At 43.3% G+C, this 27,808-nt stretch overlaps 1 protein-coding gene across 2 annotated transcripts in view; it reads right to left on the bottom strand.

The window, feature by feature from the left end:
• Nucleotides 1-27,808, bottom strand: part of TRIO (trio Rho guanine nucleotide exchange factor) — a 283,152-nt gene that overhangs the window by 103,745 nt on the left and 151,599 nt on the right. For both annotated transcript variants that reach the window (XM_054985288.1, XM_054985291.1), the window contains exons 19-29: nucleotides 26,726-26,840; nucleotides 24,679-24,794; nucleotides 21,998-22,120; nucleotides 20,000-20,194; nucleotides 19,743-19,858; nucleotides 15,589-15,655; nucleotides 14,871-14,980; nucleotides 13,032-13,101; nucleotides 12,430-12,519; nucleotides 8,255-8,347; nucleotides 3,891-4,002 (exon numbers count right to left, since the gene is read on the bottom strand). In XM_054985288.1, the coding sequence (XP_054841263.1) occupies nucleotides 3,891-4,002; nucleotides 8,255-8,347; nucleotides 12,430-12,519; nucleotides 13,032-13,101; nucleotides 14,871-14,980; nucleotides 15,589-15,655; nucleotides 19,743-19,858; nucleotides 20,000-20,194; nucleotides 21,998-22,120; nucleotides 24,679-24,794; nucleotides 26,726-26,840 (1,207 nt within the window). The remainder of the gene's footprint in view (nucleotides 1-3,890; nucleotides 4,003-8,254; nucleotides 8,348-12,429; nucleotides 12,520-13,031; nucleotides 13,102-14,870; nucleotides 14,981-15,588; nucleotides 15,656-19,742; nucleotides 19,859-19,999; nucleotides 20,195-21,997; nucleotides 22,121-24,678; nucleotides 24,795-26,725; nucleotides 26,841-27,808) is intronic.

The following is a 27,808-nucleotide window of genomic DNA, read 5'->3' as shown; positions in this document are numbered from 1 at the left end:
AATTTTTGAACTATGTTCTAGGGGACTTTTAGGGTTCTTAGTCGCTTTTAGATCCAAAGGAGTTAGCTGTGTTAGTCTGTAGTAGCAAAATAGTAGAGTTCAGTAGCACCTTTAAGACTGACCAACTTTACTGTAGCATAAGCGTTCAAGAACCACAGTTCTCTTTACATCTGACAAAGAGTTCTCTTTGCCAGATGCAGAGAATTGTGGAACGCTTATGCTACAGTAAAGTTGGTCAGTCTTAAAGGTGCTACTGGACTCTTTACTATTGAGAGGCTTTTAGAACTTCTTTCAGTGAGACAATCAGTAACAAAAGACAGCCTGCTTTATTTATAGCTGTATCTATTGTCTCTTACAATACGCAACTGTTCAGCATCCACCAAGATATCACAAGGGATTCTTGGATTGCCTGCTCATATTCACTGGTGTCCAGGGGTGGGCTGACCATTAAGGCCACCAGGGAAAAGAGCCACATGACACAGGCAGGAGCAGCCACTATTGAAGGGTGCTGGGCCCCACCACGCACAAGGGAGGCAGTAGCCATCAAGAGCCGCTGGGTTGGAGCCATGGAGACCTTGCTCCTTCCCTCCTCTCTGTGTTAGGGAAGCCTGCCCCTCCTCCCCATCAGGGGAAGACAGCACTTTTCCAGGGCCATTTTGTCCTCCTCATCCACCATTGCTTATGCCCTGAAAAATGCTGCTGCACCCAATAACCATTTTGCTTGGACGTTCAGGCTAGCCTTGTCACTTATTACTTGAGCACAGTTTTTAGTCTGCGATGAGGGTTGCCAACAGGCCTGAAGAAAAATGCCCAGTCTTTACTGAAGTCTGAGTGAGGATGTGCATCTGAGGTTTTCATGGCATGAAAGAAAACAACATAACCGGTTAAATAACATCCCATTATGCCCCTAATTAAAGGGACAGGACATTTTTCTCCATGCCTGCTGACAACCCTGTCTGTGACAGGTATTTTGAGTGAACGATCACACACAAGCCTCACTGATAACACAATTTTGTTTCGATGTATCAGAAGTAACATGAGTAACACTGATTACAGGAAAATGAAATGACAGCCATTGGCTCAGACAGCTTTAAAAGAAGGTAAGGCAAATTGATGGAGGAGCTGTCTCTCAATGGCCATCAGCAGTGATGTAACCAGATGGCACAGTCATGCTTGGAGACAGTGCACCACTGAGTATCAGCTGCTAGGGACAAGCAACAGGGCCATTATGTCTGGACTGCCTGCCTTCTCAAAACAACTACTATACCAGCCAGAGGGTTTAACCTGGGACTGGAAACTGACAAAAAAGGTAATCCCAGGAAACAATATATACGCAATACACAAAGTAAGGCAATAAAGTAACGTTTTATCAACAATGCAAAAGTGTATCAAGTTTTGCAAGCAATTCATATAACAATAAATACAAAAGAATTCATGGCTCAATACTCTACAGCATATACAAATTCATCCAAGTGGTGGAAAAACCATTTAAATTCGTTCACAATGGTGCAACAGCACGCCTAACAATGAATAACGAAGAAGCTGCTGAAAACAGTGAAGCAGCAAAGCTGTGGAACTGCGGTAGCCATGCCGAAGCTGTGAAGCTGTGACCGTTCACTTCGCCGCCTACGGGTTTCGCTAGCACGTTGGTCTGGTCCCGTTTCGCATTATTGCTTCACCACAGGCATATTTTTAGCACAAGCTTCAGAGAATCTCACACCACCATATCGGTATTTCGAAGACGTTACTGTTAATAAAACGTTACTTTATTGCCTTGCTTGTGTATTGTTTCCTGGGATTACTTTTTTGTCAGTTTCTCAAAACAACAGCCAACCTGATGATAGAAACAGGATGCTGGACTGGTTGGAACCTTGGTCTAAACCACTAGTGTTCTTATCTTTTTAAATTTTGTTTAACCTCCAATCAACCAACTAAAAAACCAAACCAACCGGAATTTTGGGGTGCATACATGGGTTTGAGATATTTAATTTTGAACTAAGATAGAAGTTTGCCTAACATTAGGCATATTGTGTTTTTCAATCAGGAACCAGTTTTCCAAGAGATCCCAATCCTGTCTTTGATTCAAGTGTAAGCAACCTGTAGTCTGGTGAAGACCTGCGAGCAGATACTGTATGACACAAGGCTCTTGACAATTTCAGAAATATCTTCTGCACAGAATTAGGACCCCAAAGTCATTACTAATCAAAATTAGGACAAGTTCTAGTCTCAGCTCAGATATGAAGCTAACAATGGCTTCACGATATAAACACAATTCAATTTTATTTCATTTTAAATGGATTATATGTACACATAAACATGGACAAGAAATGTTTCCTCCCCGTAGAGGTGTTCGATGTATTGTCGAAGGCTTTCACGGCCAGAGAACGATGGTTGTTGTGGGTTTTCCGGGCTGTATTGCCGTGGTCTTGGCATTGTAGTTCCTGACGTTTGGCATTGTAGTTCCTGACGCGATGATTCAGCTCAACCCCACCCCTCCTGAGTAGATACAAATGACCTACATCTTTTCCACACTGTGACACTGAGAGATCTCTGTCTTTTGGTGCTACACCTCTGAAGATGCCAGCCACAGCTGCTGGCGAAACGTCAGGAACTACAATGCCAAGACCACGGCAATACAGCCCGGAAAACCCACAACAACCATGGACAAGAAAACTGGCTACTGATCACGGCTTTCTCTTCCTCCCGAAGCTAAAAATTTCGAATGGCAATGAGAAACAAAGTTCCACAATTCAATCCATCAAAAGATACAAGTATCAACAGTTTGCTTAGGAGGTTCACAGATCAGCTCCTAAAAGGAAATGCTTTCTCTTGCAACATCAACATGTCAGCTTTGAACATGCTGAACAGGTCTCGTTTAAAAGATTGATTTGTATAAAAGAAATATTGGAATATTCCATAGAGCTTGCCCACATGTTTCCTGACAAGACAGCAGCAGCTAATGCTAGATTTTGTGCTCATTCCAACAATTCTGTTTATATTCAGCGGAGACACTCCCAAACTCCAATATACACAAATAGACCAGTGCTTGGAGGCCACAAAGTGAAATGCTTCTCAATAATGCAAGTGACATATGACAGCAAGTAGGAAAAGCCATGCCAGCCCATATGATGAACTAACAACAACAACAAGTTACTTTATGGCAATAACTGAATCTAGCATTGTAGATACTGTTGTCGTTAAAAAGTTTTAAAAGTTTTTTGAAACCAATCAACAGAATTTGGGGGGAAACGTTTTTAAACTTAAAAAAAAAAACACTGCTGAAGTATGTAAGCTGCTATAAGTGGTATGAACTATAGATATCAACCGTTTCTGGCCCCAGGCCCTCCTCTGATCAGAAATGAGGAAATCATAGGGTCGTGGTTAAGTTCCCCTTACCACTTGCTAAAATGTAATTTGAGTTGCCCCATTAGAAGCAGCTGCCGTGTGGAAAATAGTCATCCATACCCAGTCCATGATGTCTGAGAATATAGGTGTGTATTTTTATATATGTGTGTACGTGTGTGTGTGTGTGTGCGCGTGTGTGTATAATGCACACTCACACTTTATTTCAAATTTATTTAATATTCCTTTATACCGACCTTATGTGCATTGAGGAAAAAATACAAGCCTAGACAAATTTTGTTCTAGCTCACCAATACCTGGATAGTCTAAAAGAAAAAATGAAGAAGAGCAAAGACTTTTCAGTTTACTGAAGTGTCCCCACCCATCCCTGCAGAGGCAACTGTTACATGCCACCAGTCAACCAGGTAAGTGGATGTATTGTCGATGTATTGTATATATTGCGTATATATTGGATGTTTCTGAGCCTGTTTTTTACACCGGATTTTGTAACAACACTACACAGGAAAAGTGATGAGACTGTATCCTACCTTCCAACATGCTGAGATGCATGGCATCATTGGCTCGCTTTGGCACACTAAGCATCACCTCCAAACCATCTTTGATCTCACCTTTACCTTCTTCACAGCAAGTGAGTAGCTCCTGTGAAAACACCAAAATCACTATCAGCTCTCACAGGTTTACAACAACAAATATATTGGTAAAATCCCCTAGCAAAGCAGAGTATAGGTGGCAGAGGTTCTCTCAGGCAGAGAGAGTATAGGTGGCAGAGGTTCTCTCAGGCAGAGGTTCTCTCAGCACTTATTATGTGAGATTTTTAACAGATAAAGGGTAACTTCTGATAATATTATCCCCTCTCTATGTCTTTTAGAACTGCAGACAGTAAAAACAGCAACACTCGAGAATCGCTACAAAGGAAAAACAAACAGAAGCACGCTTCTGAACCTATGATCTGCTTCAAGTGACTGAGGAAGCACACAACAACACATGCCTAAGGTAAAAACATGCTTACCCTACAAACCCAAACCAGCTAAACCTCCATCCCACCCTGGGCCTGTGATATATGATCTATCCAGGTTTGCAGCCACTGCTTTAAGGTTTCTGATCCTTCTCCCCAAAAGTACCTTCAAGTATATTTTGGAAAATATTATTATAACTAAATGTTAGAAAAAGGGATTGATTAAAGAAATTGATTTATTAAGATTTAAACATAACAAATTCCAGATAAACATATACTAAGCCAAGCAAAATATACAAGAGAAAAATTTTTTTTACACTAGTTGTATCGATACAGGGACAGGAAACAGAGTAATGTTTCCATTTCTGTTCCATTTGCATTCAGCACACAGACATATTCTTGGCTGTCCTCTTAACCCACCCTTCCAGGTCCTTGTAGTCCAAACAGTTTTCTCCCCTGTCCTCTCTTCGCTTATCTTTGCCCAACTGCTTCTAACTGACTCTCCACAGCCTTAGAATTTTCAAACTTTCCCTGATCAGGCACCCAGTTTACTAACCTGACCAATCACAGACATTAACCAATCCCCTTTCAGTTCCTACTCCTTATTCTAAATTATCTCAACTGTTTGTTTTTTTTAAAAAAATCCTAAATAACTGGTCTTTATTTTATCACATTGCCTCTCAGACTTGGAAATGGGTATACAAGAGGATCAGAGATCCAACTAATTATTTTTAGCATCACCCATTAAAGCCTGTTTAAAGAAAAACTTTGATTATATGGCATTCCCAGGCTCCCCACTCTCCACCTAGGCTTTAGACTGAGAGCCAAGCTACAAGTGACATCGGACATGAGGCAGACTCGAGTCAGGTTCCTGAAAATTTTGATGGGAAGTGTAGGTGTCTTTTCTGACTACGGCGGATCGGCTCCTTCCCAGCCACTGGGGGGCTGGAGTTTACCAAAGGAATTCACATAGTTAACAACATAAAACCTGGCCTGCTTGCAGAGTTGGAGGGAGAGTGCCTGCACAGAAATTGCTAGTATTTACAATATGTGTTTATTACAAGCAAAGCCTGCCGGCGGCGGGGTGCAGGGAGCTCACCTTATGCCGGCAGAAGGGAGCCCCTGGCAGTTGCTGCCGCTCCAAGCCCCCTTTATGCTGTTTCACCGGCGGCTGGCAAAGCTGCTGGCAGCCAGGACAGTTGACAGCACTCCTGCTGGCGGCAGCGCAGGAAGCTTCCCATGTCTTGCACACCCCACACCTGCTTCGCCTACGGGGGGGAGGGGGGAGGGCAGAGAGCCAGGCATTGGCGGGTGGGTGGCAGGAGAGGTGCTGGAGTGCTAAGGGCGTGCGAGGCACAGGAAGAGAGCCGAGGGTGTGCGCAGCACCGGAAGCTTCTGAGCCACCCAGCCTCCTGCCGGATCTCACGCAACTCTCCAGTCCGGCCTCTGCGGCTCCCCTCCCACCCCGTCTCGGACTGGAGAGAATGTTAGCAATATATTTTAGGCGGCGGGAACCCCTTCTGATGTATTAAAAGGGTAGGAGTGGGTGCAGCATGAACTTCTTTTTCATCACTCTGATAACATAGGAATAACTGGGCCCGATAAAGAAGAATCCATGACACAGCTCTCTTTACACAGATGAGAGGTTGTGGCTCAGTGATAAGAACATCTGCGTGGTATACAGGAGGTCCCACGTTCAATCGCTGGCACCTCCAATTAAAATAATCAAGTCACAGGTGACCTGAAAGAACGATGAGACCCTGGAGAGCTGCTGCTCGTCAGAACTGACAAGACAGAACTTGACAGACCAACGGTCTGACTCAATATAAGGCAGTATCTTGTATACATCAAAGTTACCCCAGCTTCAAGTAGAGGCGATGCTGTTATGGAAAAAGATGCATCTCCTATGATTTCAAGCATCCATGCCTAAGCGTTGTGCAGCCTAGTATGAGCATTCCCTGCTGGATCCTTCAGCAGCTGGAGTTGGGGGGGGGTCATATCGGGTACGTCAGTAAGGGCAAGCAGAAAAGGATCCAATTTGAGACTGGGCCTGGACTACAGGTTGGGAAGTAGAGGATAGGGTGAGATGTGTAGATGCCAGAAGTTTACAGTCTTACAGCCCTTCCACCATCTTGGATTCTAGCCTGGCCCACTGCTTCTGCTTTATCATCAAGTGTACACATTTCCAGCAGAGCCCTTCGATACGTATAAGTTTAAAGACCATCAGCTTTTTCTCAATGGGGTTTTATCTATCCCAGAAAAAAACTGAAACATCCTATTACCATATGCCCTGGAGTACTTTGGTTTTTGCTGGAATATTTTAAAAGAATGCAAAGGTAACAAATCATGTACACCTAATGGAATATAGGGAAACTGCATGGACTTCAGACATTTCATTCTGTAGACAGTTTCATTCATGTGTAGGCTCTCAGGTCTGTCCCTAGTTATTCATATACACCTTCTGCCATCTGTCAAGTCTCCCTTAATTGCTTTTAATAGGCTTTTTAGTCCCTTGATACTCTGCCGAGCAGGTGTGCAGAAACCTTGCTCTCTGAAGCATATAATCAAGATGTGTCACTTCGCTGCTGACTATACAGAGCAAGAAAATGGAAAATAGGCAGCATTTTTAATTAAAAACCAGGCAGAACCATGGCAGGGCACAGGGCAAAGACAGTAAGCCAGCAGTAAAAGTTGATGGATGAATAATGCAAATCGAATTAAGAACAAAGAGGGACTCCTACACGCTCACTGAAACATGCTTCATTTCAGCTGTCTAACGTAACACACTTGAGACTTCAGCAGGTGAACTTATGTCTACAAGAAAGAAGTTGATCCAAATAAATGCACATTATGTTGACTTCATGTGCTCAGGGCATCTGGACAGAACTCCAATGACACCAATCCCTTGCTTCTGCATCTTGCCTCGCTTGCACGTACATTGGTATATGACAGCCACACCATGCAGCACTTACGTTATGTACAACAATCTTGCTTGTGGCCTAAAGTGCAGAGCTGCCATTGGGTAGATGCCTACAAGAGCTGAACATGTGAATGGGCTAGACTGTGACTTTGTGTCTGTGATGTGCAACTATGAAACATTTTGGGTGATCCGAGAGTATCTGCAGTTATTCTGCTCCCCACACCATTCCAGAAGCCACAGCTGTCATGAAAACTCACTCAAGTACAAAATAGTACAGCTTGGCTACTATGGCACCGCTTCCCTTATGCTTCTCTCCAACCCCTGTGGAAACTTTTCTTTGTTGCACCCTCTGACACTAGAACTCCTGCTCCTTGAAAAACACTGATCTCGTGCACCTGGAAGTGCTAGCAGCGGAGGAATCAACCACTGCGATGGAGAAAAATCTCTGTAGTGGCTGGAGAGAAGTCTGAGGAAAATAATATCAAACAATTGAAGACACTGTGCCCATGCCGATTACAAAGGGTGCACTCCTACAATATTCAATATACTATGAGAGGGAAGAAACCTTTCCTTAACTGACGAGATATAAGTAAAAGGGGGAGAGAAGGGGATAGCTGACATATTTGTATGTATCATAGAAAGGGTTGCCAACCTCTAGGTGAGGCCTGGAGTTCTCCTAGAATTACAAATGATGTGCAGACTACAAAGACCAATTCCCCTAAACAAAGTGGCAGCTTCGGAGGACAGACTCTATGGTTTACCACAGATTCTAGGTGAAATCCCTTCCCCAAACTCTCCCCTCTACAGGCATGGCCTTCATATCTCCAGGAATTTCCCAGGTTGCAGTTGGAAACCCTAACTGTAAACTATTAAAGCCATGTGTGCTCTTCAAAACTGACACAAGTGCATGTTGTACCTGAGTATCTGTTCTCAATTAGACAGGTTCTCAGAAAAAGCAGCCCTTAGTCTTATTCATTTGTAGGAGTAGAAACCATTCCAGGAATGACAAGACCTACCTTTAGGAGCAGCTGATATTTTGTGATCCGCTGAACGGGTTTGATAAGGTAAGAAGAGATGGAATTGGCTAGCCCATGCCGCTGCTGTATCTCCTGCATTAGAAATAAAAATATACTTAGGTGCCAGACAGATTAAGAAGGCGATTAGCCACACGTGAAGGTTTACAATGCTGTTTCCCATTTCAAGAGTGAGGGAAGACTTACGAGCCCAAACACTGGTCTCTCTTGAGTATGTTCCTTTGTATATTTTTCAGCATGACCCTATGAGTGAATGACCCAAATTTGTACTAGTAACATGAGTCAGCTACAAGATGAGGGTTAAAGCAGGATCTGAGCCCAAAATTACATGTTTTGTTGGCTACACAGGTTTTCTTTCAAAGATTAAAAGCTTAAATAATTCTAACACTAAACAGACCTAAAGTGAGTTTCTTATAATTTCTGTTAATAAAATGCCCACATATACCTCCACTGTTTTTATACCACGTCCTTAAAGGTAATCTGAATAGGGTATCAAATAAATATAGAGAAATAATTCCAAACAAAGCCATGGAAATAGTCCCCTGTATTCTACTACCACTCTTCTCAGCAAAGTCTGAAGCTTTCCTCTGGCCTGAGGAGCCCGCCTCCAGCAGAAGTGTTCTTCTCTTCCTAAGGAGGAGGAAGCCTCCTTGGGCTAGAGGAAGACTTTAGACATCGATGGGTGGTGTGGCAGGATACAGGCCAACACATTTTCTTCTCAGCTATGCATTGAACTGACAGCCATGCTTAGAGCCAGCTTTTATTGTGGGATGCAGGTGACTGTCGATCTCATCCCAGGAGATAAGGGCCTCCCAGTTGGTTTTCAGCTTTCTCCTGAGAATTAGTGGATGATCCCAATGCTCCAAAAACGGCACCAACTTTTTCTAACCACACCAGACTGCCTGATAGAAGCATCCTTCCATCCTTACAGATATTCAATTCACACTCCCTCCAGCTCTCAGGAGAATCCTCACTCCAACTGTCGCCCAACTTCAAAATTCCACCCTCCGCCCCCCCCCCCCTTTATGCAAATCAGTCGACAGGCCACCTACAAAACTTTGTATCATTTATTTGAAAGCGTGTGCCACTGAGTTCAGTGGGGCTTACTCCCCAGGTAACTTGCATCACATTACTAGTATATCCAGTTATAGTTGTAAAGTATTTCATATGTCTCTGAAATCCTCATTTGCCACATGAAAAAATACTGGGCAACTTTCAAAGCCGAGACAGTAGCCTTACTAGCGCCGTGTCAGGCAAGGTAGGCAGTGTTATGATGGCGGATGCAGATACAACCAGACAAGCTTCTTCACAAGTGTATTACATTCACATTAATACTGCAATCCTAAACAGAGTTGCCCCAGTTGAAGCCCACTGATTTCAGTCGGCTCAGACTGAAGTAACTCTGCTTAGGATAGCACAGTAAGTCACGCAATGGCTTATGAGGAGGATCTTCCATTATTTTGACCTTTCTCCCTGTCCCAAGAGTTCATCTTTTGACTACAAATGCCTTGGGGCAGAAGCCTTTGTGGGAGTGGTATTGCTTATGCCTCTCATGCTGTGTTGAGTGTTGTTCTACTAGCCTAGCCTTGCAATTTTCTGAATTGAGAAACATTCAGAAATGTTCAGCGAAGCAGAAGAGTGACCTATTTGCTGACTCCAAGAATGATGGGAGAAGGAGGCCCCAAGCATAGCACGTTGAGCAGTTATGGCCACAACTAGGTTACCTGCAGAGGTTATTTTTCTTGAACAGGTCCTGCAAGGCAGCAGATGGAGTTCAGCAAAAGAACGAACAAAAAACTATGAAGTGTCATGGACTGTTTTTAGAGCGGCCCCCTCTCCAAGATGTGTGCTAGTGACTCAAATCAAGCCTCTTCGAAGTGCAAGCGCTCAACCCAGCAAAGGCTTAGCCAGTGATATTCCTCTGTAACGATCCCAGAGGCTTAAGAACAAGAAACCTTGAGAAATACCCCTCTCTCAGTATTTTCTATTGGCTTCAAGCAAACCAGCCAATTTTTCAGTAAACAGATTAGGGGACGCCATCGTAATCATTCTGATGTTTGGAGCAGTAGCAAACATACAAAACATTTCAAGCTTCTTTTTACAAGGAGAGCAATAACACAAAATACACTGTGATGATTGTAAAATTAACACCATTGTTAACCCACATAGAGTACAGAATTTATTACCTTCACTCTATAGTATATATAGCCAACTAGAGATGGGCATGAACTGAAATAGAAACCAACATTCGGCATGAACCAGGCTGGTTCGTGAACCAGCGGTTCGTCAGAGCCCATTTCTGATGAACCGTCACGAAATTTAGGAGGGTTCGTTTTTTTATTCGTCACTGCAGACAGCCTGGCACCGATCAGTTTCCTAGGCAACAGGGGATGGACTTTCTGCAGTCCTTTTGCTGACCCGGAAGTGGCTGTCTGCTGGCCCAGAAGTGATGATTTGCTGACCCAGAAGTGACAATTTGACGAACCAAATGAACTGGTTTGCAAACTAGGGCAGGTTTGTTAAAGTTTGCGATTCATGAAATACGACGAACCACAAACCGCATGGTTTGGGGGTTTTCCGGTTCGTGCCCATCTCTATGGTCAACTGGCAGCTTTGCGGGCCCGAAATGCAATACTAGTCTGTACAGCAGCTACGGACTTAGCACTGAACCCAACAGTCCACAGTCCAAACCTTGCCTTGGCCATCAGCTCTTTACACATACACGTGAAGCTGTCTTCTACTGAATCAGACCATTGGTCCCAACCAAGTCTGTATTACCAACTCAGACTGGCAACAGCTCTCCAGGGCCTTAGGCAGAGTTCTTCTACGTCATGTACTATTTAATGTTTTTTAAAGGGGAGATTTGGGGGGCTGAACCTGGGACTTTTTGCACACCAAGCAGGTGCTCTACTACTCTAATATGAGAGGCACCATGGTTCAATGGCAGAGTGACTGCTTGGCATGCAGAGGTCCCAGGTTTAATTCCCAGCATCTCCAATTAAAAGGATCTGGTAGGAGGTGAAAGACCACTCTGTTTGAGCAGACAACACTGACCTTGATGGACCAAGGGTCTGATTCAGTATAAACCAGATTCACATGTTTAGTATCTTTCTTTGAAACTATGAGGACTTGAAATTTTTGCTCAAATAAAGTTTCTCTGGATTGTAACTAGCATCCTTTGGGTTCATCCCAAGAGTTATGATGCTACTCTTGCTATAGGTAGCCATTGTGCATTATAAAAAGATTAATTCTAACTCTGACTAAGCCATTTGTATGCAAAGGCACATCTATGCCCTTCAAAACAGTTCATGGCTCAGCAGTGAGCTGCAGATCTGCTCATTCTTAAAAAAAGACATGTGTGCATCCCATACTGTTAAGGGGCTTTGTTCAGTAAGTTCTTTGTATTGTACTAGCCAGATTAAGCTACTGTGAGTATATTTTATGGTCCTATATACATGTTTATAGTGCCTCCAGCAGTGCCTCCAGGAGTACATTTATTCTGAGCAGTGCCTCCAGGAGTACATTTATTCTCTCACTTAAGCTGGTGATATGCTGTCCTGATCCTGCATAAATCGAGCCCCAAAAGTACTGCAGAGTCATGCAGTTATTGCAAACCTAAAAGTTAGAGGTCCATCAAGAGTGGCCACATTCTTTAAAAAGCACACAAATCATCAGTGTTCTTTATCAACAGGACTGTGGGCACTCTGTGATCTATTAAGAGTTGTGGAAGCTGATATTAGGTGGTAAACCTTGTACTGAGAATAAAAGTGTTCATTAATGCACACGTGAGCAAGTGCACGAGCACAGATTTCTACACTTTTGATTGCAAAAACAGGTCTGAAAGTGTTGCTGAAGCATCTGATAAGATTTTCAATGCCAGAGAAGGATTCAGTCAATTTCCAGTGGGCAACATGGAATTGCCTTTTACAGATACATATGAAAAGATGCTCTGTTACTGATACCAAGCGAGCAATATTAATATAATCCACCTGTTTACAGTGATGTACCTTAGGGATGGGTCTGCAGACTGGCAATTAAAAATGTGACGAAGTGCTTACATGCCACTAAACTGACCTTGTCCAATTATAAATGCCCACTTATATATGTTTGTGCACACTTCAGTGACTTAATCCAAATCTAAAGATTCTGATACTCACATCAAAATAAGCACCTGCATGCTCCAGTATCAACTGGGTGGAATCTGGCTTGTTTTTGCAGTAAGTCACATACATCTGGAATTTGTCTGCCTACAAAACAAAAACTCACGCATTTCAGTGGCTTCGTACATAAGATTACACCTAATTACTAAGGGTTATTTTCTTATGTCATCAGCTGGGTGATAAAATGAGGCATATGGGGAAGAGCAAGAGAAAGAAAGGGGAAAACTCTAGCCAGAACAAAACATTAATACAGTAAAACGAATTATACTTCCTACTAGAACTGAAATGTGTTCTCTGAATCAAGATGACCTATGTATTCTTCTAAATAGAATTAAGGCCATTAACCATTGTCATAACTTTCAACTTTAAAAAAAACTCAGTGACACACAAGAACTACATTCTAATATTACTGAATATTAATTCTCTTTTCTCTCTCTTGATATAATACAAAACTTCCCCATTCATATTATATAACATTGCACTTCAATCCCTCAGATAAATAGAGTTCCTACGTCTCTAAAACAGTTTCCCATCTTATTTTTGAGAGGGCATGACTGAAACTACACACAGTATTAAAAAAATCTGACAAGCTATCTTACCCAAGTAACAAAACAGTGCCCAACATCTTCAGGTAGCTGCTCATATTTCTCAAGTTCTTTCAAGAATATACTGTGAATCAAAAGGCAGAGAATCAGTGGACACATTAAAAACTCTTGGCACATTTCACCAAGAAACCTAAATTGGATGTAGTAGATCACTGTCAAGTCAAATTATGCCAGCAGTCCAGCAGCAATTGAAATATTAAAGTGGCAATAATTGTAGCGGAAGAATTAACTGTAAGCCTAAAGAGCTTCTACTGAAATTAAGGAAATTTATACATGCTTAATTTTGGCAGGATCACACAATCAAAGTTGCCAAAAGAGAATGGCAACTTTGGAGTGTCAATACTTGATAACACCTGTAATCACTGACACATAATAAGCACACAGCGAAGGACCTATATGGAGTTATGGATGTGGGAGATCTTATTTCCTCCTGGTTCTCCATGTTTCTTCTTTTCTTCCTACTTCCATTTGATGTTCTCTCTTCCTTTCTGATCTATTTTTTCTTTCCTACCTGCCCACTTCCCCTGCCAATTCACATAAAATAAAAAGTAGCAGCCAATTACTTAGGCAACTACAGACATCAATGGTTGCCAAGCTATTTATTTTCTTTTTTGTTTGTATGGTTTGTTATTTTGGTTTGTTTGTTAGTTAGTTTTTTGTGTAATTGTATCTTGATGTTTTTTGTTTTTTATTATATAAAACCCTAAATTAAACAAAATGGTTGCCAAACTCTTGCAAACTAATCTCATGGTATCTCGGCATTTTAAAACTTCGCTTTAACCCCCTCCATTTTTTTGATAATGTAATATTTTTCTGCAAGACGGGGGGTGGGGGGGGGCTAGCTCCTCTTTCTATATTGGGCCCCACTGTACAGATTTTTGGATCAGTATTAGAGTCATGTTCCAAACTAGATATAATGATGTAATCTATTAATCTATCTCAGATTCAAATCCATTCCCAGCACCGTAGTGAAGACTGTCGTTTTTCCCTACTTGCTTCATCACACATTCAAAACTGATCTGGTCATAGCCTTATTCATATAAGGCTCAAGCTTGCCCCATAAGGAAAATCTAGCTAAAGGGCAATCAGAATGGCCTGATATCTCTGCAGGTCTGACAACCATGTGAAATTGAGGCCTAAGCACACATAACAATGTATATCCTGGCTCAGTACAAAAATAGTGGGAAACCACGGTTTAGTTAAACTAACTATGGTTGGCATGATTGTCTGAACAAAGGTTGCTCCACTAATGGCTAATTCAGAAACACCAAACCAGGATTTGAAAATGCAGTCTGAAGTCAGTTTATTAATTATTAACGCAGCCATCCTGTTTCTCAGCATTGCCATTCTTGATTACAAAGTAAAGGCAATGAAACCTGCATTTGTCAAGGCTGACCAGGGTTTGAGTGATCATGTATAAACTGGGGTTTGCACCTGATGTTTATTATTCTGAGCATGGACAGAATACGCAGTTGCATTTAAATCTCAAATATAGACTGTCTTACCAAGTGACCACAGGCTACCAAGCACACCCACCTACAACTATCAACTCAGAGATGTAGTCTGAAGTAGCCAGACTATACAAATCTGCAACATGTTACACGTCCAATACTGCAGCACTTGGTGTTTATATGTAACTTCTAGGATGGAATGAACAGAAGTCCATGAGAAACGGGAAAGAAGGCATTTGGGAATACAGAAAAATTCAAGATACATCCACCTTAGCTGGCTACTTGGCATACATTTATACAGAGACAAAATGTTAAATTATGTATTCATGTACAGGCTACAGGAGCCATTAAATTCAAGGGCATCGTGGTTACTCTCACTTACTTATTATGGAATTCATAAATCTCCTGCATGTTCCCAAAGATAATGTGCTCCTTGTTGACGATACCAGGGGGGATCTCCTCAACACCACTTGTCATTTCCCACAGATAGGTCTGATCCAAAGGAGAAGAGAAAAGAGAGTTAAGGATTTGCTGGAGAGCATCTGTCTAGGATTTTTAAAAAAAAGATAAAGATACAGTTCGCCAATAGATTCCCGCCCCCTCCCCTCAGTTTAATACATCAAATCTTGACAATGGACACAGTTCTTTATGGTACTAAACAAAGACACTTTCAAATCCAGGCATTTCTATTCTGTGCAGTTGCTATGGAACATGAGCTCCCTCTAGTTTGAACAATACCTGGGAATCGCTGTTCAAAGAGTGAGCTGGTTCTCGAATGTGCAACATATATAATAGAAGCATTAACAGAGGATCATCCTCTTAAAAACAACACTGAACCCTAACAAAAGTCAATTCACAGTGCTCCAAAAAGTGTAACACATGATGCTCATGTTCCGTCATGGGGATTTTAACACAATAAAAAAACAAGAGGTGGATCAAGTCAGCAGTGGGTGCCTTCTGCTATACTTCTGTTGACTAACAGGGCCAGCTTAAGACAGAATACTGCACGGTTTGGCCTTGACATCACAAACACACAGATTTTGACATCAGCAACATTCCACATGAAGCAAACATATTAGTTAGTCGTTGAGGACACTTACATCCATGCACTCTCGAAGATCTCTTACGTAAGCCTTTTCAGTCTGAATAAGCTCAGCCATAATGAACCTAGACAATAACAGAGAAACATGTCAACTTAACAACAACAACATTCGATTTATATACCGCCCTTCAGGACAACTTAATGCCCACTCAGAGCGGTTTACAAATTATGCCATTATTATCCCCACAACAATAATTACCCTGTGAGGGGGGGGGGGGCTGAGAGAGCTCCAGAGAACTGTGACTAGCCCAAGATCACCCAGCTGGCTACAAGTGGAGAAGTGGGAATCAAACCCAGTTCTCCAGATTAGAATCCTGCGCTCTTAACCACTACACCAAACTGGCTCTCTGGCTTAAGTTACCAATCATCACTCCCTTTACATCAGAGCATGATCTTCTCATTACAAGACAGAACACTATCGAGTACTTAGTGGGACAAAGATGAATCCTACTACTCTGCTTATCTAAGTTTTGGGGTGCATTTGCAACCCTGCGCTGAAGGGCAGCGGAAGGCAGAGGACATGGCAACAAAAACACCCAACACAATAGACTGGTATAAAAAAAGCCACAATTTTATTGGAATTGCATCTAAAGGGAGCACTGGCGAAGCATAGGGGTCAGATCCCAAGCATCGGCTGAACCATCTGCCAGCCAATGACCCGCTGCCCCCTCAGACCCCAGCTGAGAGGGGGAAACCAAGGAGTGGCAGTCTGTGGGATATCACCAGGTAGGGGTGTGCGCTTCGGGTTTACAATTCGGGTAAATTACCCGAATTGGACCTGATCTGTAAAGATTAGGGATATCCAAAATCCCTAATCAAAGCTTTCTGAAGCATTCAGAATGCTTTGGAAAGCTTCAGGGCTGAGTTTAAAGGGCCCCAGCGCTGCTTACAAGGAGCGGCGGGGCCCTATAAACATCATCCCACTCCCACCCCCAGCCCCACCTACCTTGTGGGCAGCAGCGGTAGCTCCGGCTCCTCTGCCTGTGGGGCAGTGAGGAAGGTTGGAGCCGCCTCCTCCTCCTCCTCCTCCGGCCCTTCCTGCCCCACAATTGGCTGTGGTGCGCCGGCAGCCATTTGAGGGGCAGGAAGTGCTGGAGGATGCAGAGAAAGCCCTTCCTGCCCCTCAAATGGCCACTGCGGTGCCGCCGCACTGCGGCCAATTGAGGGGCAGGAAGGGCTGGAGGAGGAGTAGGCAGCACGGCAGCTCCGGCCTTCCCCACCGGCCCACAGGCTCAGGTGGCGGCGCAGCGGCAGAGGAGCTGAACCGGCTGGCTCCAGGTCGTCACAGCCTTGTGGCCCAGCTGTCAAAGACCCTTGTCACAGCCTTGTGGCCCAGCTGTCAAAGACCCTTCCGCTAGGTAAGTGGGTGGGGGGTGGAGGGGTTTCCCCAGGGGGGTGGGGGGTTTGTCCCGGGGGGGGGAGTGGGGGTGGGGAGTTCCCCCCCTCACTTCAGTATGCTCCAAATATTTACAGAGCATACCAAAGCAAGTAAAATACCTTAATTCCGAAACAGCTTGCGCTTTGGAATTAAGGTATTTCCGGATTTCCCCCCCCGCTTCGGGTAAACTCGAAGCGGGAAACTCGAAGCAGCCTAGCCCTGCACACCCCTATCACCGGGCAGTCTCACCTTCCCGTGTATAAACTGGGGTGCTTAATTCTGCCCTGTCCCGCCAAAAATGCACTCTGAAGGAGCTGCAGTCTATTATTAGGCACCTCTATTTTGCCTGTAGAGTCGTTTCCCCTGGGTGGCAGAAGCATGCACCACTGGGCATGTGCCAATACAATTCAAATTGTATTGGCTGGTGGGCATGCCCAGGGGACCCTGGGAAGCCCAACATGGCAGCTGCATACCTTGTGCCCTGCCACCGCCCCGCAAGCCACAAATTGGGACATCCAGGTTAAGTCTGGAGGCCACTGGTGAAAGAAATCTTGTATCATGCTTCTCCGTTGGGGTATGTCTTGTCCCAGCTTAATGCATGTTCCCTTAGCTAGGCAGAGTGGTAGAACGTAACCCACAGAAAATGCTTAGATGGAGTAACAGTTTTCAGGAAGTTTAATAATGCCCACAATTTTGAACGAAATGAAAAAAAAAAATCAATGTAGTTGTACAATAATCTAGAGAGACAGAGGAAAGCTATTCAGTAGTAGAAGGAGCTTGTGTTAACTCCTAGGTTTAACAGATTAATCTTAAACATATATCTTACAAATATTTTCCACATTTATGTTATTGCTTCATATGGTAGACGGGGGGCGGGGCGGGATATGTCTCAGCCATGTCTGCTGTCTGTCCCCTCTTTGAGAGAAGTGAGCAGATCCTCTTCTGTGGTGGCCCCACTTTTTTTGGAAAGGGCTGTCATATGAGGCAGCAGTCACTTTACTTTTGCTCTCTTTCAAGGGACCCTGCAATGTGTAACTGTTCAGCAGAGCTTTTCATCGCTTGTAGATGTTTCAAGCTCTAGCATAGAGTTTCAAAGATATGATTTATGATAAATGGTTTTTACAGCATCTGTATCTAAATATTATCTTAAGTAGCTTTGGGATGAAAGGGCAAGGTGGTATATAAATGCTTTTAACAAATAAGTGTGCACTGTGTTCAGTAAAAAGGGAGATTATGCACAGGCTCTAACATTGTGTTTTTAACAGCCAGTATATGACAAGTATATGTATATACTGGGTTCTGGATTTTGAAAAAGTTAATAAATACTTTAGCATGGTACTTTTTGAAAGTTACTCCTCTCATAAAAAAGTATAGCACTGGAGAGAAACCTAGCAAAGAATACGAATGAGAAGAGGAGCACTTTCACAAGTAGATGCAACTCTGTGACATGTTGGATTGCTGCTTTAGATTAAGAACTCTTGTACTTTGTCACCCTTATATTTTTACTTTCGTTTTTTGCGCCACACAGTTGCTGAAGCCCTCCTTCCTGCTACATCTGGAACATCAGACAAAAAATAGAGGAGTATCATGGTAAATCTACAATACAAGAGGAAACCCCACTGCAATAAGACTGACGTCAAATAACAATGTAACGTTCTTTATAAGTGCTTACTGAAAGTGCTAGGTGCAAAATTTGCAGTATACCAATGGCTGTAACAGATTGGTCTTAATGCATTGCTTCCTGGAGGAGAAAGAAAGAATGAACAGACTTTATGGAATGAGTGAAGCCGACTGCATCTCTTCAGAAAGAGGACAAAACAAAGATGGTTGTTGTGGATTTTCCGGGCTGTATTGCCGTGGTCTTGGCATTGCAGTTCCTGACGTTTCGCCAGCGGCGGTGACTGGCATCTTCAGAGGTGGAGCGCCAAAAGACAGAGATCTCTCAGTGTGACACTGTGAGATCTCTGTCTTTTGGTGCTACACCTCTGTGACACTGACTGTGACACTAAGAGATCTGTCTTTTGGTGCTACACCTCTGAAGATGCCAGCCACAGCTGCTGGCGAAACGTCAGGAACTACAACGCCAAGACCACGGCTATACAGCCCAGAAAATCCACAACAACCATCGTTCTCTGGCTGTGAAAGCCTTCGACAATATATAGGACAAAACAAAGTTCAAGCTGACAGTTTGCTGAGCTGCACGGTTTTCACAACTTGATTGGTTCTATTGACTGGCCCTTGAAGGTGTCTTTCTGAACTGTTCCAACAGCCTGTCAAGACCATCTGATAAGAAACAAGTAACAGGAACACATTACAATGATCTATGGACTGTAATGAGTTTACTTACATGTAATCATTGGGTTGAGGCTGTAGAACTGGAATACATTTAACCAGGAAGCAGAGTAGTGAAAGAAATGTTTTGTGCTGTGTTGTTATATTGAAAATGGATAGAATGACATGTTTATTTCTGTTATAACCATTAGTAAACTGCGAATTCTGCACCTAGCACTTTCAGTAAGCACTTATAAAATACATTACACTGTTATTTGACATCAGTCTTATATCTGGAACATCTGCAAACACAGTATTTACTATTTATATGGGTTCCCGACAGAATACAATGTTTGAACTACTGCAACTGCCAGCTTCATCCAACATTTTTAAACACGCAAGGCCAACACGTAGCAAAGTACCAATGGGGGGGGGGGAGGGACCACAAACATGATGGCAAATCATGCACAAAGATTTCTATGGGGACAAAAAAAGGGCATTACTCTTTCCTGCGGGCAGATTTCCTCTTTTCTTCATTAAGCTCATGAGCAGCATCTCGCAGTTTCACCTCTGACCCAGGCACACTGGCTGGGATTATATCTAGCTGCAGGCTTTTACTCTGAATGTGGGGGGGAGAGAAGATAAAGATACCAGAATTAGTGGAGACCACGGGAAGAGAAAAGGCAGCTGTCTCTTAAGAAGCTTAAAGCAGCCACACTACGCTACCCCACAGTTCCCCTAGCAGAACAGCAGCACTCACCGATTTATTGGAATCCGAAGAGATCCCCAGGGCTTTCTCTAAAGAGGTCCTGTATTTTTCCATGCGCAGAGAGAAGTCCCGGTACCTTTTGTCCACAGCTGTGACACATTTTTTAATCTCTGTGGAATGGGCATGCCCCTTGTCACAAAAGCCATCCGCTAGCTGGATCAACAGCTTCACCCGCTCTTTGGTTTGCTGTGGGAAAACACATTAAGAGACACAAAGGTGGCAAGGAGATCTCGCCCTCAATCACTACAATTGAGAACGGTCCTTTCAACTAATGCAACACTTTTTTTTTTTTCATTTACAAGTTGTTAATAGTTTTGGTAACATACTAAAAAAAACAGGTTTTCATCTATATAGTTAAGAGAAACTCCTTATTTCTAGCGGGGGGGGGAGGTGTCTGCAAAATGAGGAGCTATGGGGGGAGTTATCCAATGAACCCCATACTTAATTACAAGTCTCTCAAAACATATCAAAATAAGGGGAAAAGAGTAGAAGTTTCAAGTCCTCATGGTGGCAAAGAAAGGTTAGTAATTTACCAATGGATCGGGGAGGGAGAGAGGGTGACTTCTGGTCGTCTTTGCACACCCTACTGTTTCTTTTTCTTCACCATGGTCCCAAACTAACCCCTGCTCTCATCCCAAGACAATGCCTCAAGTGTCCCCTACCCTTGCTGCTCTTATTTTCAACAACCTAAACTTCAAGTAACCAACCTGAAAAACAAATTGTTTTGTACTTGTTTAAAAGCTGAATATTTTTTAAAACACAGGTGGAGGTAGTATAACTCTAGATACTGGTTTTTTTAATAGTACTACTAGAGTCTACTGGCTAAATAGCCATTTTGCAAGAATGCCAATACTCCCTTCCCTTCATTTGACATTATTCCATATTGATAAAGATCTGAACCTGCTTGCAGCTTATGCAATCACTCTGGCTGTGCACTGATTAAAGCAGAACAAATCCAAATGTTTGCTCCAATTTAACATGCTGCCAGTAGGGATACTCTCCTCCACCCGACTCATTAATGTCCCGTTTTTTACAACCATGTCAGAACAATGAGGGCCAACCTATTTAAGCAAATGTGCCGCACATTAAATCCAAAGTCTTAAATGCTGCCACTATAGGACATCTGCATTGCTCACATCCCTGCCCCAGGATCTTGGGGCTGTGCTCACTCAAGGCAACTGAAATATAGCACAGCCCCATGCCACAAAAGCGATATAGGCAGGGCAGGGCAGGGCCATTCTCTTCCACACATGCTGCAGGTTGATCACTTGTGAGATGTAAGAGCCTTTCAAACCGGTTTTAAACCCTTTCAAACATATTTAAAATGCTTTAGTTTTTTTTAAATACAGTCATATTTGCCACACCTTGGGGATCCTATATGGGTAGAAAGGCAGTGTACAAATGCTATAAATAAATATTAACAATGAGAGAAACCAATGCAAAGCTCTGCTGGAGTGGAGCACTAAAGCGATACTTCCAGGAGATAAAGAATGCGAGCCGGCAAGGGCGTAACAGCAATGGCCCCTTCTCCAGCTGTGATGGTTATAGAAACAGTGGCTGGCCACCACATAGATCAGGTCAAGGTTTCTCCCAGCAGCCATGTACATTGAGGAGACCAAGAGGGGAAAAAAATAAATGGCAGGTTCACACATACGACCAAGTCTTCAGCCACATCACAGAAAATGTTCTTATCCCTTCTGCTTTTTCCCCACTGGCCAATCCCTCGGCCACAAATGAGAGTCCACTCTGAAATGCTGTTGCAAGGAGCTGTCTTATACAGAGTCAGGCTACTGATCTAGAAGGGTCAGCAGCACGGTCTATTCCAGGATTCCGTAACCATTGAGTATGCAGACACCTTTAGAATTCTGACGTTACATTGTCCGTGTGCAGCCAGAAAATGACTGCCTCTCAGTCATACCGTGAAGAGCTTTGGGTTGTGGTGGCAGAGGCAAAAAGAGCAGGAGCAAAACCACCATTGCAGAGAATTACCTTTGCAGTGATCTGGAACTCTTCATGCTCCTTCAATAGCTCTTGAGTATGCTGGATACTGGAACCAGTGGAAGTGTGGGTGGACAAGTAAAATTCCCCATTGTCATGGATCCACTCAAGAGCCTAAGAAATCCATTAAGAAAGGGCTTTAAAAGTATCCTGAAATACTAGCACTTCCTCCCTATCAAGTCTTATTCAACACTTTGGTCACTGCCCCTGCATTTTTCTCCCCACTAACCATGTAAATGTTTTTGTAACATACTGGACTGTTCAGGAAGTAGCTCATAACACAATGAATACAAAACTAATTCCAGTGGGGAAAAACACTTTGATGCAATGGGAAAGAGACAGAATAGAATATGTTCTGAAGAACTGTATTAAAAGAAATTTCACATCAGATGGCTTTTCGGACTGTGGTTGTGGCTGTATACCAGTTCCCAGAAATTATACACCATGAGATCTACCAGCTAAATTGGACTAAACCCAACCACAAAAACTTTGGGTTTGGGGGGGCTACAATACTCAAACACATAATTTTACAAACATGAATAGCAGGATAAACACTGAACAAAGGAGCACCTCCAGACTCATTCATCATCATCATCATCATCAACAAAAAGCTCAAGAGATTAAATGGGTACTTCCCCCCATGATAAAGTACTTAGCTTGGGGGCTAGCTGCATAGATTGGGGGGTTTAAGCACCTTAATTTTACATAGCTGCATTTCACATAATGTGCTGTGTTTCATGAGACCCGGACTTTGCTCTTTGTTTCAAACCTCCAACATAAAATGACTGCACCTGAGGACCTACTCACAGCACCGGGAAAAGTGGTCGCTAGTCCATGAATGTTTATACTGGATCAAAACTGATCGTCTCCATGACACCATAAGACTCCTATTTTCTTTTCAGGAAGCCAAACACAATCTTTCAAACCTGATTTTTGTAGCTCCAGGTGGATAACCATGTTGGTCTGTAGTCAAAGAGCAAGATCTGGGTCCAAAATAGAAGCTGACAAAGGGACCTTTGCCGCTCAGTCTGACAATGGGAGCTTTGACTCTCGAAAGTTCATACCTTGGAAATCTAGTTGGTCTTGAAGGTGCTATTGGACCTGAATCTTTATTTTTCTAAGCTCTCTGCAGCTCAAATTTTACATCTATTTTCATTTTCCATAAAGTATTAAGCATTAATCTTTGGTCCTTCAGTGACCAGTGATTGCCACAGTTATGTTTAAGTTAAAGAAAACCATATGCCTATGTGGCCAGGATGCAAAAGAGCCTCTGCATGCATCTAATGTGCTTCTATGTGCACAGTGGATATGTCTCTTGATTAGAGATGGGCATGGAACGGGGGCAGGGTGGGGGGTGGGTGGGACGAATCGCTTGGTTCTTGGTTCGTTAATTTCCATGGAACATGATCTCACCCAATTTCCAAACCGGTTCGAGGTTCGGGGGGGAGGAGACTAGTGGGCGGGGGGGGGGGGAGAAAAGCAAAAAGCACCCTTTCCCCAAACACCTCCCCAGTCAGCAAGAAAAACAAGAAAGCAAGAGAAAAGAGGCTTTTCAGCCCCTTTTTCAGCAGCCAGAAGTGCAGGCCAAAGATCCAGGTTTCAATCCCAATCCCAACACCACAGCCAGCCACCAAGCCACCAAGCTCTCCTCCTTCTCCCACTCTAGAGAAACTGAAACCAGGAATCACATGGCTTCCCCTATTTATGGAAAAAGCCAAGAGATTGAACAACACTGGAGCACTCTGGTTGGCAGAAAAACCTGCCTAACATGGTTTTAGAAGGAAGAGATTGGCGTTACCATGGCTGCTGAAGGCTCATCTCCTCAGTTGCCTTGGAGATTCTAACCCCTCCCCTTTTCCTGGCTGCATAGGCCAGAGTGGGAGCTCTCTAGTTGGCAGGGACAGCTGCCAATCAAGCCTGGAGGCTGCAGATTGGGGGCAAGCTAAAGACTGCCACCGTTGCCTGGGCGAGGGAGTATTTGGTGCCAAAAGTGTCTGAACTGCAACGGAACCGTAAGAAAAGTTCATTTGGTTTGGAAAAACACGGTCCCACAGAACGCGTGGTTCTTTGACTACGAACCGGCTGTTCCGTACAGAATTTTGTTCCGTAGTTCGTTTTGTGCCCATCTCTACTCTTGATCATCCCTTCCTCCTGCTGTCCTTTGCATTGCATAAACTACTGCTCCCAACCCTCAACAGGAGGTTTAGGGGAGGCAAGACTTGAAAAGCTCCAGTCCAAACACAAGTCACACCCGTATCTTGAAATCCCAGTGGTTTTTTTTTTTTACTATTCACCTAGTACAACACTGTGTTTCAAGCCTATCGTATCCCTTGTCATTTAATCTAGGGAATTTACTGACAAATTCAATACTTGATATAACATGACCTTGCAAGCAACATATTATCTGAAAATCCTTGTGGCACAAAAAGAATAAAAGGCTGAATGTTGATACGCATGCATACGGCGTGCACGCACACACACTGATGAATTCAGCATAACCACAATGAAGAAGAGGAATATATCTATATCTATATTTTTTTTCTTAAAGCCAAGCAATAGATGTCAACAAGACATGCTGTTGTCTGGATGTCTATTGGGAGAAGAATCATAAGCAGACATGAGCATACCAGGTCAATGGCCCCAAAAGGAGAATTTAAAATGCATGCCCTGACCTGTTTGGCACTTCTTTCAAAAACCACATATTGTTGACATTGGTCCAGACGTCTTTTCCTCATCGTCCAGTAGTGCAGGACGCGGTTTTCCCTCTGGAAGAGTTCGTTGAGGATATCTGCCGCATGAATAGAGAAAGTTAAAAAATGAATTCCTAGGAAAGCCATGTATGGTCTACTTTTAATGTAATACAAATGAACGCAGGAAGGATACATGCAGACCGTTAGCAGATGAAAACAAGATGCAGTGAAAAGTGATTTTTAAAAAGTCCAATTTCCTCACTGTTCAGGTAACACAACCTCCAAATGATTTATGCACAGAAAGCTTGAATGCCTCCCTTTAGACAATCTGCATGTGACAGTTGTTCAAAATATAAAATACATCTGATTCATTACATTAGCTTTGGCAACACACAAGAAAAACTACCCACCAATTTATATACGTACATGACAACAAGTTGCTCCATGTTACCCAAACACTGTCCCAGTCTATCGTTACCCTCGACTCAAAGCTGGATGTGGAGATATATGCAAAAAATACCTCACATGCTTAGAATGCATGGCAATGTTAATCTGATACAATCAGGGCTTTTTTTCTGCGAAAAGAGGTGGTGGAACTCAGTGGGTTGCCCTTGGAGAAAACGGTCACATGGCTGGTGGCCCCGCCCCCTGATCTCCAGACAGAGGGGAGTTTAGATTGCCCTCCGGGGCGGGCATTCAGGGGGCAGGGCCACCAGCCATGTGACCATTTTCAAGAGGTTCTGGAACTCCGTTCCACTGCGTTCCAGCTGAAAAAAAGCCCTTGATACAATATTGTATCAGATAAACTCAAAAAAAATGGACTAGAATCTAGGAGACATGGGTTTGAATCTCCACTCTGCCACGGAGGCTTGCTGGGTGACCTTTGGCCAGTCACACACTCTCAGCCTAACTTACCTCACAGGCCTTTGTACGGAGAAAATGGAGAAGGGGAAAATGTTGTAAGCTACTCCCCCCCCCCCCCCGGGAACAAAAGTGGGGCATAAATGGAGTAAATAAATAATTTTTTTAAATGCTTAGAATACATGCCAATGTTAACCTGATACAATACAGCATTAGACTTTAGTTTTAGGTGCACTCTTTCCACTACTTCCATTACTCTGCATGTTTTTCAAATGCACCATATAGTTTTTAAACAGAGCCAATTTCATAGGTTCACTATTAGTGCAGCTTCTAATGTTCAGGCAACAACTTATATTTCCTCTTTGCATGCTTCTTGCGTATCACGCAAAGAGAAATACATTGAGGGATGCTATTAGAGCCAGATAGAGAGAAAGAATTCAGCTGGGGGTGCCATTCAGCTTAGATTACTGTAATGTGCTCTGTGTGGGATGCTTCTGAAAACAGTTTCAAAGCTTCAAGAGGTATACAGTGTAGCATTGAGTCTGCTGACCATTACCTCATTTAGCTAGCTTCTTTTGCCGACGGACAACAGTGCCAGCTGCCTATTTGCTACCAGATCAGATCAAAGTTTTGGTTATAACCTTTAAGAGTTCTAAGTGCTTTGGGAATCAATTGATCACCCCTTCAGATTTCTCCCTCCCTTACAGAAGGTGAGGTAGGCTGCGGCAGGGCCTTCTTAATGGTGGCACTTCAGATATGGAATGTCTTTCCCTGCAACTATAGAGCTTTCTGCACCAGACCAATTTCTGAGTACCTTTCTGGTCCCAACTGCCCAAGAAGTTTCTTCTTTGATTTGTTTCTATTATTTTTCTCATGAAATTGTTTTCATGTTCCTACCCCAGGTCTGCCGCAGCCTTTTGGTTTTCTTTGGCTACTTGATGTTTTCTTGTTTATATGATTTCATTCTGTTTTACTCTGACATTAATATTAATGTGTCTGTTTATATACTTTTGTGTGCTTCCTTGCAGGTTTCCCTGGCTGTGTTTGATCGAGTGGCAGGACTCCCCACCCCACCCCACCCCAAGCATATTGATTAAAGACGGCTGCCTTCCTAATGGTTTTGCTGGAGCACATTAAGTACAACATCTAATGAATCAAGCGAGCTTACTTTTGACCTGCTGTTCAGGGGCCTTGATATGAGTCACCATCCCTGGCATATTTACGCTATTTCGGTGCAGGTATTTCAGAAAGACATCAGCATTCCGCCGGGCCAGTGTGCAAGCCTAGAAGGGACCATACAAATTCATCAACATGAATATGCACCAAACTATATGGAGGCTGTCACTGTAAAAACGGAAGGTTGAATCATAACTGAGTTAAACCAATTCAATTTAGTCCACTTGGACTTCCCATGACCGCCGTATAAATGCCCAAACAGAAACAGGTAGGAAAGCTGAGTGGCATCAGCCTAGGCTACTACATCCGAATTCATGCCAATCCCTGGCACCATGCCATAGGCTATGCCAAGTTCTGCTTTTGGGATCTTTTCGTCCCATCCTGTATCTCCCAATAGTTGACCAAAATAGCTCACTTGGACCTTATGCGCACTCAATTCAATGACAACAGAGTTCCATGTCAAGGCATTGCCACATACCACTTGCCAAGCTAATCTTTACTACGGCTAATGAATTGTGGATAGGCTGGTCACATTTACTTTCTTTGAATGCCGCGGCTAGAGTAGAAGCTAAACCTTTTAGTAAACTTCACGCATGAATCGTCATGCTGCCTTTCTCTTAAGACTAAACGGGAACATGGTCGTTGGCTGCAATCGGCAGCCCTAGCTTATTATGTGTGTGCTCACATCTATAATCTGCAGATTACACATTAGTCATCCTGTTGCTCTGCTGGTCCCAGTGGACACGAAAAAACATAATCTCTGTAAAAAAAAAATCTGGACTGGTATCTGAGGGCAAGATTGCTAGTTTGGGAGACCAAGGGGTTGGATGAAACCTGAAAAGAGACAGCTGAGCTTTGCCAGCCAAAGAAGTGCACTATCTGGCAACACAAGCTCACCACTGGCTTCCAGGACAAGCAGTTTTAGAGCAAGAATTCTCTATGCTAACCAACAATTAAGGTTCTACCCTGAGGAAATATATTGGGCTGGAAAGTTATCATTAACACAACTGCCCAACAGGCCACAATCTTTACATATTCCTCCCTATGGGGAAAGCTATGCCAAGGGTCTTATAAG

This window comes from Eublepharis macularius, chromosome 7, assembly GCF_028583425.1.
Source record: "Eublepharis macularius isolate TG4126 chromosome 7, MPM_Emac_v1.0, whole genome shotgun sequence".
Taxonomy (NCBI): Eukaryota; Metazoa; Chordata; class Lepidosauria; order Squamata; family Eublepharidae; genus Eublepharis; species Eublepharis macularius.
This window is presented reverse-complemented; position numbering and strand designations above follow the sequence as displayed.